The 12767-nt window shown below is 39.8% G+C and overlaps 1 protein-coding gene across 5 annotated transcripts in view; it reads left to right on the top strand.

Moving 5' to 3' along the window:
- Window positions 1-12767, top strand: part of csmd3b (CUB and Sushi multiple domains 3b) — a 524461-nt gene that overhangs the window by 477747 nt on the left and 33947 nt on the right. For all 5 annotated transcript variants that reach the window (XM_022683312.2, XM_049475470.1, XM_022683311.2 and 2 more), the window contains 3 exons: window positions 5501-5683; window positions 9412-9588; window positions 11518-11697. In XM_022683312.2, coding sequence (XP_022539033.2) covers window positions 5501-5683; window positions 9412-9588; window positions 11518-11697 — 540 coding nt within the window. The remainder of the gene's footprint in view (window positions 1-5500; window positions 5684-9411; window positions 9589-11517; window positions 11698-12767) is intronic.

The raw sequence follows: 12767 nt of genomic DNA, 5'->3' as shown, positions 1-12767 counted from the left end.
TTGTCAGAGAAGTGTGATGAATGACTTTCTTTTACTGTATTGAGTTTTTTCCCAGACTGGATGATTTTGGTGACTGTACCTTGTCAGGGCTTTCACCTTGTAAGACGAGTGACACACACTCTTCTCTCATCTGCCTGGTCTCTGGGCTGCTGTTGCAGATGAGTACAACGGCACCTGTGGGACAGTTATCACTGAGCTCCACTCCCTCTGCCCTTCAGCAGCTATGCATAGTCAGCATCTCCTCTCTAGCCAAGCACACTATTGGGAGCTTACAAACCACTCATACTCACACACCCACGCAAGCAATTCATTTACATCACTTTCCTGACAAACAACGTTTGTCAATGTTCATTTGATTTTTATACTGTACTGTGGATTCATGGACATCATAACAAACGATTTACATTTATAAGTTTGTAGACACATTTAAGTAGCTTTGAACTCAAGGCTAGCTAAATGCAGCAGCCTCAGGTGACAGACCATATCTACTGCACCATTTAAGGTGGAATGAGCAGTTTGTGTTCCATTTGCTGCAGTAACAGCCTCTACTCTTTTGCAAAGATCATACAGTGGATTCGTCCAAGAGAGCATTTTGCTCATCAAATGTATCCCATAGGTATTGGCTAAAGCTCCAACATTCTAGAGATCAGCACTACTGCTTCCCAATCCTTTGCTTCAGCCCATACCCCTCTATCTACCAGATGGCATTGGGCATGTTTAATTTAGGCACCCTGTTTATTGCCAATGCTTTTTGAATAGATCAGCTGTGCATGTGCAGCTAAACTGCCTGTATGTCAGTAATGGATGCATTGTAGTGTAGCCGAATACCTCTGGATAATTTGGGACGTACGTGTAGTGTACTATATAGTTATGAATAAACAAAGTTTATAGTTAAAATGTCAGCAAATATAGATGTACTTAGTAAAATACTGCATGCATCCAAAATTCAAATAATCTGTAAATAAGTGAACTTGGGTTTGACTGACTCGTTGTATTTGCATAGCCTTTAGCCATGTCCTTCATCAGGACAGATGAGGTTTATTGCTGCGACTAGTTTGAAATATAAGTTTTATTACAGTAGGACCAAAGCAGTGGCTGCAGCCCCATCTAATCATACAGGAGCATTTTGGTTACACATGGGATGTCTGCACTAATGGAAGAGGAGATGAGCACTGTGTTTAATATCTAGCTGGTGATGAAGAAGCATTTTTACAGATGCGACAGCCGTTGATCCAATAACTGTGTCGTACACCACCAGGGAAACTCTGGAGTGCATCCCAGGGAAATTCTGCAGTCAGAACTCAAAGTTCATGTTTAATGATTTTGATATATCTTTCACACACTTATTATTCTTGAGTACTTTGATTCCTTAGTCTGGAATTAGAACTGTACAGTCAACCTTAGTTGACTTTTTTTAATCTACTTTTTGATGATTCTTTCTGCATTTAAAACCTAATATTTCCAGGTTAGTATTAACAGTGGACTTCAGATTTGCAGTATTGTATTAATAACATACACACACCAACCATGAACTTTTAGTGGCAATGATAGTCAAATGCATAGCTCACACACAGCTTGTCTAGTCCCTGTGAAGTAGAAGTATTCCCTATAGAACAGAGGATTCTGAGACCGATAAACCTAATAACAGGCCTGGGCTATAGGGGTAAAAAGCCACCAGCATTGAGCTGTGGAGCAGTGGAACTGTGTTCTCTAGAATGATAGAGCTCCACTCAATACTTTTGGGATGAGCTGGGGAAGAGATGGGGTAGTGATCTTCTCTGGAGAGTAAGTTAAACATTTTTTTTAATCCTGAATTTTGAAAGAAACTATGAATAAGCAGGTGTCCCTGTGTCCAGGTGTCTGCAACATGATGTTGATCCTTGTAGGAGTTTGGAAGTTAGCATAAAAAAGAATCAAATAAAATACCACTACTATCATTTTGTGTTCACATAAAACAATGAAATATTATCAAATTTTCTTCCTGTTTCTTTTCCTCAAAAATGACTTTAGGACTCTTTCTATTGTACACTGTCAGACAAATGGTACTTTTTAGGTGAAAATGTTCCCTCAGAATGTTCCCTCAGAATGTTCCCTCAAAGGTACACCATGGTACCTTTATACCTGTAGATATGCTACATTCAGGTTCCCTGGAGAAACCAAGTTATTTATCCTTTTTCATAACCTGCTCTTAAATGAAAACTATGAAAATATAAAATAAACAGATAGAGAATAGGGAGTCCAAGCAGCCTAAAAATATAAACAACTATAAAGTTAAACAGAACTGTTGTGTTCCCTGACTAAATGTGCTTAAGACATACCCTTGAGGGTTCCACTCCAGAGACAACACAGGGACAAGCAGGATACCATTCTTGTGATTGATTTTTTTTTTCTTCAGAGAGAGAAAAGAGGCTATTCAGATGCAGTTCAATCAAACATGATATTGAGGCTAATTTTGTCTCTTTTGTGATGATACTACACACTGACAGCGTATAGCATGCACATTGCAGTTCCATTCGCATCTGATCTTTAGAAATGAAAATGTCCACCATGATTTTGAATTATCTACCAGAACCAGAGGAAGAGCCAGACTCGTCTACTCATTTGCTAGGCTTAATGCCTTCTTACAGACCAAGCATCTTAGCCACTGTGCTTTATTGAGATTACACTGCAAGACCAGAAAAAAGCAGATTTTTGTGTCTGTGACTGAATCCCACATGTGTAAATACACCATCCTTAAGCTGAATGACTAAAAACTAATTAGATCGCATTGGCCATTTTTCACTAACATCAGACTTGCCACACAACACACATGATTAATAAAAGTATGATTATTGAGCTAATTACCTGACAGTTTACTACAACTCTGCTAAGTTACTCCATGTAGTTCAGTCTGTTTCACCAGGGCTGTCAATCACTATATTCTGCAATATAACCCCGCCTTCTTACGATATGGCAAAATAACTTTTGAATTATATTTGAGGGAGATACAGAATGTGCCAGAATTATTACAGGGAAAACAAACTATTAAAATATGGTTTAGAGGAGAAACATTAGATGATGATTGGCTTTTTAGTCATTAAAATATATTATTAGTAATTTATATTAAATCCTTTTTTTTATTATTATTTATTATTTTTCATGCAACGAGCAAGCCTTTGTTGGCATTCCTGGTATTCAGGATGTGTTGGATTTAAGACATATAATCTGACCTATCTTTATCTTTAAACATCTCACACACACACTTCCATACTTGCCCCTGCCCCCTTAAAGCCACCAGCACAGCTGAAAAAAGATGTAACATGTCATTTTAACACACACAGCTTTTCCACGCTACTATGAAGACATCGTGCCCTGGAGATACACTGCCCGACTCTAGGCCTATTCAGCTTTGAGAATTTCAGAGACTGATTCAGATAAAATAGCTACCAGCTACTTTGTGTGCCTTTAGTGGATCTTTGTCACAATGCACACAAAGACCCTATGTGTCAGACTGTGCCCTAAGAAAGGTCTAACTCTTCATCAGAGCATGCCTAGAAGAACATCTTCTACACTTGCAAAGTACGCCCTTGGAGGGAATCCATCTGCCTCACTTAGCTTCAACTTTACAGCTACACGCATGCTCATTGTCTGGCCTGGGGTATCGCTGGGCGGTGTGAAGGCCACATGTGTGCCATGTAGCTGTATATCATGTGATGAACTTGTCAGCTAGGTGTCAGCCATGGACAAAGACAAAGAAAATAACTAAGTATCCCTGTACAGGAGCTTGAGAAGCCAGCTTCCTGGCATATTAATAAGTCAGAAGAACAGCCTGTAGTCCTTTAATAACAAGCCTTTTAATCTGTCCCCAGGGCCTGCAGCTCCCAAGCCTGCATATATCCACTGCACTGAGTGCTCCACTCACTACTGCATTAGATCAAGGCAGGCGCTTTTCTCCATACCCTACTGTGTTCTTAAATAAATAATGACTTATTTATGGAAGTGGACAAGTCCCCTGACATGGGCGATTTTCTGATGTTTTTCTGATATGCGAAGGCGTTTAAATATCAAGGTTGGCCTGAAATACACAGTGTGTTTACCTGGGCACCACTGTTACTCTGTGCTGAGGTCCAGCAGTGTTTCCTTGCCCCCTCTGGAGCTAATGGCTGTATTATACCCCTGCCTTTCTTCCAGGCTTGTTCCCTGTGGGTCTGATAGCAGGTGATATGTTGCTTGTTTCATTTCATTCTTGCCTATTGGGCCCTGTCGTAAAAGTTCTGTGGCCATATAGCAATTCCTGGGCATTGTAGACTCCAACTGTAGCTTGATAGCTGAGGAGCGAGTGTGCTCAGTATGTGTGTGTGTGTCTGTGTGAATGAAAGATGATGATGGATGAAGCTCTAGCTTAGGTGAGGTGTAAAGATTCACAGCTTCAGATACATGGAAGGCCCCATAATCAATCAGCACTATCAGTTCCTGGGTGTGGAGATGCTTCAGCCAAATGGTGAATACAGAGAACAAGCTAACATGCCAAGTTTGAGTTGAAGAGGAGTAGATTTGAGTTGTACCAATCATGTCATCTAGTAAGTCAAGACTACTTTTCAAAGGGTATTTTCCAAAGCAGTAGCAATAACCTCTAATGCTAACCATCACACATACGCTGATAGACAGTAGTATTGGGAAACCTGTTTAGTTATTTTCCTAATATCAATATTTTGAAACATTGCTGTGAGGTTTTGATTGTATTTAGTGACTCATGTTATTGGAGTCAGGATGTTGAACATTCACCACCTTATCTCATTCTTATCTCATCTTCGTCTCGTCTAAAAAACACTGAATTCTACATCATTTTTCCAGAGAAGTCAGAAGCTGCTGCCTGGTATTATACCTGGTGCCAACAGGTTTATGTTTATCTGCTCCAGAGAGTCCTATTCTATCGGCAATACTGACAATACTTCTATACAGGGACTAAACAAGCGTGTTGCAACTGAAAGTAACTGATTTCATTCATTAGAAGGTGTGTTCACTAACATGGAGCATATGCAGTGTACTGTCATATTTGCAAATAGAAAATAATCAGTTATAATAAATGTTGTGCATGTCAGTGTTCATGAGTTCAACTTCAATGACAGGATAGCAAGGAGGAATCAACTGCCTCACAGATTAATCCAAAATAGAGTCTTTTGGTTTAGAAAAGTGTGGTGTTGTTTTTGTTTTTTTTGTAAAAAATCTGAAACTGGACTAAAACATTACCATAAGTGGGTCATGCAGCAAGACAACTACTACATACTACATACAGGACAAATACCATAAACACACAAATAAACGCACAAAGAAATCATAAAGCCCATTATACTTTTTCAGATTAATCATATATAGTAACTACATTTTTATCTTTGTTTCTCTTTTCTTGTCCTGTTGTTTCCATTGCCTGTTCTGCTTTGTTTCTCTTGCTCCAGCTATCTCCTATTGCCTCAATCTTTTTTTTCTCTTTCTCTCTTCCTCTCTTCTGTTGCGTACAAAGGAGATTCGTCCGGGACGTGTGGAGATCCAGGTGTGCCGTCTCACGGGAGCCGGGAGGAGAGTGATTTTCGGATCCGCAGTAAAGTGCACTTCACCTGCGCTACAGGCTACGTGCTCTTCGGCTCCTCTGAGAGAATGTGCTTTCCCAACGGCACCTGGTCTGGAACTCAGCCCTCCTGCAAACGTAAGCAAACCGCAGCCTGTGTGCATGACGTACCAGCTCCAAAGCAGCCTACTTCCCTCTGTCACTTCCAATCCCTCACTGCTTCTCTCCTACTCCCCCCTTTTGTTATACCCCCAAACTGATCTTAAGGGCTGAAACGTGAGAGTGTTCCTCCAATACATCTGGGGTTATTTTCGTCTCTTTGATCTAGCCTTCTAAGTGAAATTCAAAGGAAAGAGATTTAGTATTCTATTTAATCTCTGATTCAATTCAGCAAATTTTATTGTAGCTAATTCAGAGTGACACATGGACACACACATTCACTGCTGCAAACAGTGAGAATCTTGCATACTATACAGTATAAAATCAATCATTTTTTCTAGAAAATCTTTATTGGTTTTAATCATAGTGACTTAAAGAAATTAAATATAAAGATATTTCAGGAGCAATTGGCCCAATGTAAAGCCAGATTTGCCAGATTTGGCATTATGTCAGTAAGTAAAAAGTGGCATTTCTGTAAACAGCATGTTTCTGTAGTGTATAAACATGACACAGTTTGTTTTAATGTCTTGTTAATTTATTTTCTTAGATTATATGATATTAAACACTATAAAATTGTCGTTTTTTTACCAAACTAAAACATGGATCCAGAATGTCTCATTATTTAAACTTCTACTAAAAATAAAGTGATTTTCATGAGTATTATTAAGTAACACATCTTATTTAAACTGTATGGTTGTATTATTTATAAAAAAAAATTTAAAAAAAACATGAATATTGAATTCGTATCGTATCAGTCGAGTCCCTGTATTAAGATACTTATTAGCAAAATAACTGGATGGGGACATCTTTACTTTAATATAATTATTAAGCCACCCAAGTCCCACAAGTCATCTTTACATAAGAAAACATCTTTCATCCGTTAAATAGGTGATGGAAACTCGTTGTTAACACCTTATATATATGTTTTTGCCTTCTTTCCTCAAGAGTGAGCATTGTTCTTGTAGAAGCTGTCTCGTGAGGTCCTACACAATGTAACACCATACAACCCAATCCCGCTTACCAACAGCCTCTGTACACAGAAGCTCCAAAGAAAAGGATCTAGCAGGAGGAAGCAGGCCTCGTTGTGATAGAGAAACATAATGCGCTGTCTTGTTTTCTCGTCCCAAGACCCTAATAATGGTATTTTTCCCTGAGCATGGACCTCCCATTGAGCATAGACACAACAGGAGCCTGGCCATTGTGCTGTCATCATTTGCTGAGAGGCGGCGGTGGGATGCAGGATCAGGGCGTAATTGAGGGGGAAGGTGTTGCACTGCAAAGTGACACACTCTTGAGGGATTCACAATGGTCAGCGTGTCATCTGGAGACAAAGAGAGCGCTCAGGTTTGCTCGTGAGGAGAAAATGTGCACTGGTCCCAACTCTGTCTCTGTCATGACTCCAGGGTGACAGGCTGCCATCTAGATTGCCGGCTACATTCCACATCGTTCTTCCAAGCGAAAGCACAGTCTGCCTTGACACTTAAATAGGTACAGATTGTTAACCTCGCCAGCCCCAAGGGGAATGACATCTAAGCAGGATCAGATGGGTCTCCCTTGCTCTCTTTTTCTCTTTCGCTCGCTCTTTCCTATTCTCTCTCTGCTCTACTCTATTTAGTATAGTAAAAAAAAATGTGCACAAGGCATAGGCCTTTGGAATTCCCAGAATACCCAGTGTTATCATTAAAACCCTGTATGGTTTAATTAGGCTGTTAGGGCATGCACACGCTCAAAAAGGGGCCGTGGTACTGAAATCGAGCAAAGTTCCATGCTGCTGGATGGCTTGGGGCCTGAATACCATCATAAATCCCTGCAGAGCACAAACACACACCCACTCATGGGACCTAAATGATTGCTATTGCTTCCCATATTCTTGCTGGAACACATTTTCGCCCAGTAACATTACCATCATGACCTGCCTGCATATTTTGGTGTTCTAAAAACCTTCTGGGGTCTGATATTCCCCGTTGGCTTCATTCAATCTCAGTGGCCTATCTATTATACACTGTGTGTGAAAAGTTTTCTTGCCCTTTTAAGTTTTAAATTCAGTTCATTCAGTTCAAATAAATTCAGTTCATTCTTTGTCTCACACATACTCCACAACCACACAATAAAAAAACATGTTTTTGGAGTGTTTTGTACAGAAGGAAACATAAAATACCGGAATAATAGTGGTTTGTTCAAGCTCACCAAAATGTGTCACAATAAATCATGTGAGAATGCTCGCTCTGCTTTTTGGTCATACCTATTTGGGGTGGCAAAAAAAAAATAGAAACAAGGTCCTGTAGATCCATCAAAAATGTCCAAAAGCTCAAACCCCTCAGTCTTAAATTAAAGTAGTTGGAAAAAAGAAACAGGTCCATTGAGATAGGTCAGGCTGGATTGAAGCTATTCCTTACTAAAAGGCATGAGGCAATCCACTTAGAGTTTGTCAAACAGCACCTGAATGACTTTTAGACCATGAGAAGTAAAATATTTTGGTCCAATGAAACAAAGATGGAGCTATTTGGCTACAGTTCCCAACAGTTATATGTAGAGAAAACCAGGCACTGAGCATCACCTCATTAATATCATCCCTGCAGTCAAAGACGGTGGTGGCAGCATCATGCTGAGAGGATTTTTTTTCTGCAGCAGGGACTGGAAGACAAGTCCGAGTAGATGGGACAGAGGAGTACAGACAAATATAGAGGAATCCTGAGTGAAAGCATTTCCAAAATGCTCAGGATCTCAGAGTGGCTGAGCCAAATCACGGACCAGTACCCAACAGAAAGTTTTCAGAGAGATCAGAAAATACCTTTGCACTTATGTTCACCATGCAACCTGGTTGAGGTTTAATGTTTCTGCCAAGAGTAATGAGAGGAATTTTCAAAATAAATGTTAGCCAGGTTGGTAGGGTAATTCCCAGGAAGAATGTGAGACATTGCTGCCAAATATGCATCTATAAAAAATAACTCTTTGGCACAAGGGCATGAACAAGATGTTGTGTCTGTTGTAAAAAAAATATTATGCGGACCACTTTCTACAGGTAGGCTAACAGTTAATGGATCATTAGATCTTCAAAATGCTTCTGAGAATGCAGTTAACATGTGCTCTTTCTCAGAACTCTCTCTCAGAATCCTGTTCATAAAGTTGTCCCACTTAAACCCATCAGAGCTCCATCTAAACTCCCCTCGGCCCTAGGAACCTAAAACCTCACTCTGCTCAGGCTATGATGTCTTCTCACAGCTGTCCACCCTGTTCACCTCCAGTGACTCCTCTCTCTGAAGCCCCCAAAGAGGAGATAAGACTCAAATGACAAACCCCTTCTAACAGACTTCTAACAAGTTCTGAATTTTGTGAGGAGGAACATGTCTGAACCCTGATCTTCCCAAAATAAAATCCTATTAATATTATGTCTTTCTTTACAACAACGTTTTTTCAGACCACCATTACCCTGTCACTCAGTCCAAATCATTAGAATCTAAGGTGCAACAAACCAGCTGTAATTTATTTATTTTTATTATTATTGTCTACATTATCAATAACTGTGGTATGACAATCCCTTTGCCATGATTTGTGGCAATACTACTGAATTATGTCCACTGTGGCAAACAGTTACACAAATATATAAACAATTTTGGCCAGCAGTAGTCATACTATGCAAGTATCATTAATCTGTTTATATTTGGGTGGTTTATTTTCAGTTCTTTCTTTGTGCTTGTTATTAACAGCCGTGCAATGTGGTAACCCTGGGACCCCCAGCAATGGCCGAGTGTATCGGCTGGATGGCACCACCTTCTCCCACTCGGTCATCTACTCTTGTATGGAGGGCTACCTGCTGACAGGCTCTACCACACGACAATGCCAGGCTAATGGCACCTGGTCCGGCACAGCACCCAACTGCACCAGTAAGTGGCAAATTCACTCTAGATAATAATGTTTGTCTAATGATATTTTCTTTTTTTTTTTTTACTTTGCCTTTGATTTACCTAAGATATGAAGATTTATTATCTACTGATTAAGTGAAATGAATCTTCCTAACACCAAATGTGACAGATAAGCCTTTGGTGAACTATAAGAACAGAACTGCACTAAAACTTTTTGAAGTCACCTATCACACCTCGATTGATAGCTTAAAAAAAAAAGAGTCTGGATGCCTTTGAGGGTTCAGGACCTCGACTTCATGAAAATTAAATACGAGCCTCATCAAAGAAGTAATTGGAATTCCTTTGATATGAGAGAAGGAGTGAAGTGTCTCATTGATGTAGGCACAGGTCAGTGTGATAAAGCAGTAAGTTAGCTAAGGCTAAGACAGGTAAGTTGAGGTCTGGTGTGTGTTCGTTAAAAGGGGAAGAGAAGGAGGAGTGGGTCAGCTTCAGGTCCTCACTGTGACTCGCATAAAAGAATCAATCGCTCTTATCTCCCAGGGTACTGCTGAGGATTACCATACTCTCTCAAACGGCCTTATTTTGGTGTTAGAACCCACTTTTTTAAGACTGAGAGACAGGTTGATTTAGATCTGGGCCTCAAGCAGTTCAGTCCTGAGCTTTTAATGTTACTTTAAAGGACTATAAAGTTGACTTTTCCTTAAGACTGAGAGGAAATGTCAAGAGGGCTCTCCAGAAAATACTGCAATCTCCGATACAGATGAATTAGCAACTTGTTCCTGTGTGTTTTAACCAACTAAAGCTAAAACACAAATCTTATCACATATTCAGCAACAGTACTAGGTGTCTTGTTGATAAATGGGGATAATAATGAAAAACAGATAGAAAAGTAAAACAGTCCAGCCTTCACTCCATGTTTTAGTATAGAATGTTGTTCATCGCAATGCCAGAGACATCACTCTTGATTATGTCCCTAAACGCTGTGTAAGGTTAACGCTGAAGCACTGAAGCCTTAACCCTGTGTCTATAATAGTGATGGCACCCCAAAGCACTGCTGATCGATGTTGTTCTACACATGTTTACCCAGCAGGCCGTGATGCATGGCTTTGTCCGAGGGAGGAGTCACATTAGCATTTTGTGTTCGCAATTTCTCATGATCACACGACACGTTTACGGCCAAGGCCGCTGATGGATTTTACCCCATCATTTTACAGCGTGTTTTTCGCGAAAGACACAAAATGTATGGAAAATCGAGGGTGTAGAATAAGTAATGTCCCCCCATAAATCAATAGCGGATTTAAGATGTTGCACGGCGGAAATAATGAAATAAAGGCATTGATGGAATGAGGTTTTGTCAGCCACTGCAAAGTGCAAAACTGCAAATTCGTTTCCTTGACATTTCATCTGGAGTCTAGGCACTCTTTCTCCCATTCCTTCTTTCTTCCCACCCTCCCCCTGCTTACTTTCTCATTGGAGGAAACGGTAATTGTAAAAGATCTGCGGAATTGATTCTAAGTTACACTTCAGGGATACCTGTGAGAAAAGAGCGGTGCCTGCTCACTGCTATTGATTTCTGCACATAATACTAAGATCTATCATCTTGAATAAAAGAGTCAGGGGTCTCAGAGATATCTCTGTTGCAGCACAAATGGGTTGTTTAAGATGATTTGTGAATATGACTCCTCTAGCTTTGTTTCCATAGCTGGAGTCGCATCTCTCGTCTCATCGCTGCAAAAAATAAAAATTGCCATTCAATTGTATCATATTACATTTCAAGCCCTGTTTGAACAGAAACTGACCCTTATCTTCAGGTCTACAAAATTGCCTTGAGTTTTAGCTCAAAGACTTGAGGACAGGCTCACAAATCTACCTCCTTCAAGTGCCTTAAAATGAAAGCTATTATTGTTCTCTCTGTCGTTTACCCCACTGACCACATCTTTACTCCTGCAGTGATTAACTGCGGTGACCCTGGAGTGCCAGCCAATGGGGTGAGGTATGGCGAGGATTTCACCATTGTGCAGAACATCACTTTTGCCTGCCAGCCTGGATACACCATGGAAGCAGACAGCTTTCCCACCCTCACCTGCACTGGCAACGGCACCTGGAGTGCTCCAGTACCATTCTGCAAAGGTAACAGCGTACAGTTCTTGTACACAGTGAATTTACATATTTGTTAGAACCAGTCTAGAACACTTACAAACATTGACAACTGGAGGTTAAGACATTGATTATGCTACAGTTAAATCAGTAACTGCTGGCAATAAACCAACAAGCAATAGTTTTAAATGGATTGAACATTAGAGAATGTTGGAGAAGCACATTAGAAACCAGAGAGTCACTGGTTCAATCCCCAGCAACTGAGACCAACTGAGTTGGCTGCGCACCACCAGGGTGTATGGACTCACAACCCTGATTAGTAGTATTCAATATGTTAACCGAGGAGACTGAGATTCCCTTATACTTTTTACAAATTATGTTGCAGCAATAGAATTCATGTTTCAGACCTTTAGCCTGTACACATACAGTCATTTGAAATAATGAAGACAACCTGTAAAACATTTTTAGCATATTGACAGCTGATCTTCATTTTAACAAGAATAAGAGAATGAGGTAATATAACTAAACAAATAAAACTGTTTTCTTGTGAGAAAAGTTAGGAGATGCCCACATTTATTACTACCTCAGACTGAGGTTTTTTACTGAACGTGAGATGCCAAATGTGCTTAAAGCCGCAGCACCTGGAAAAATTATGAATTTTTTAAATTTTTTAAATATAACTCAACTTTTATAATTAATTTTATATAAAATAATGCACAGTTTGAAGATTTGACTTAAATACCGCCGTTAAAATGACCCTAGTGTGTCGGCACGGCGTTAAGAACCTATCTATCTATCTATCTATTATTACTACCTCAAATGTGTAACTTTAGAAGAGATTTAATACAATCTCAAAACAATTGTAAATCAGAATAAGAATAGTATGTTTAAAAATCTGGCTTCCCTAGCAATTTCAGCCCAAGAGCTTGTCGCAAGATGCAAACACAGGTTCTTCAAACATTCTGCTTTCAGGGGGTGTCCTAATATTTTTACACTGTGATCATAATAACATGTATACCTTCGTAAAAAACGTTCATCTCAACATTGGCTGCTAACCCACTTTTGCACGATTAAGTGGAGCACCACAGTTTCTTTGATGTTTG

This window comes from Astyanax mexicanus, chromosome 3 (genome assembly GCF_023375975.1).
Source record: "Astyanax mexicanus isolate ESR-SI-001 chromosome 3, AstMex3_surface, whole genome shotgun sequence".
NCBI classification, from domain to species: Eukaryota; Metazoa; Chordata; class Actinopteri; order Characiformes; family Acestrorhamphidae; genus Astyanax; species Astyanax mexicanus.
The sequence above is the reverse complement of the archived record's forward strand: the minus strand, read 5'-3'. Positions and strand labels throughout refer to the sequence as shown.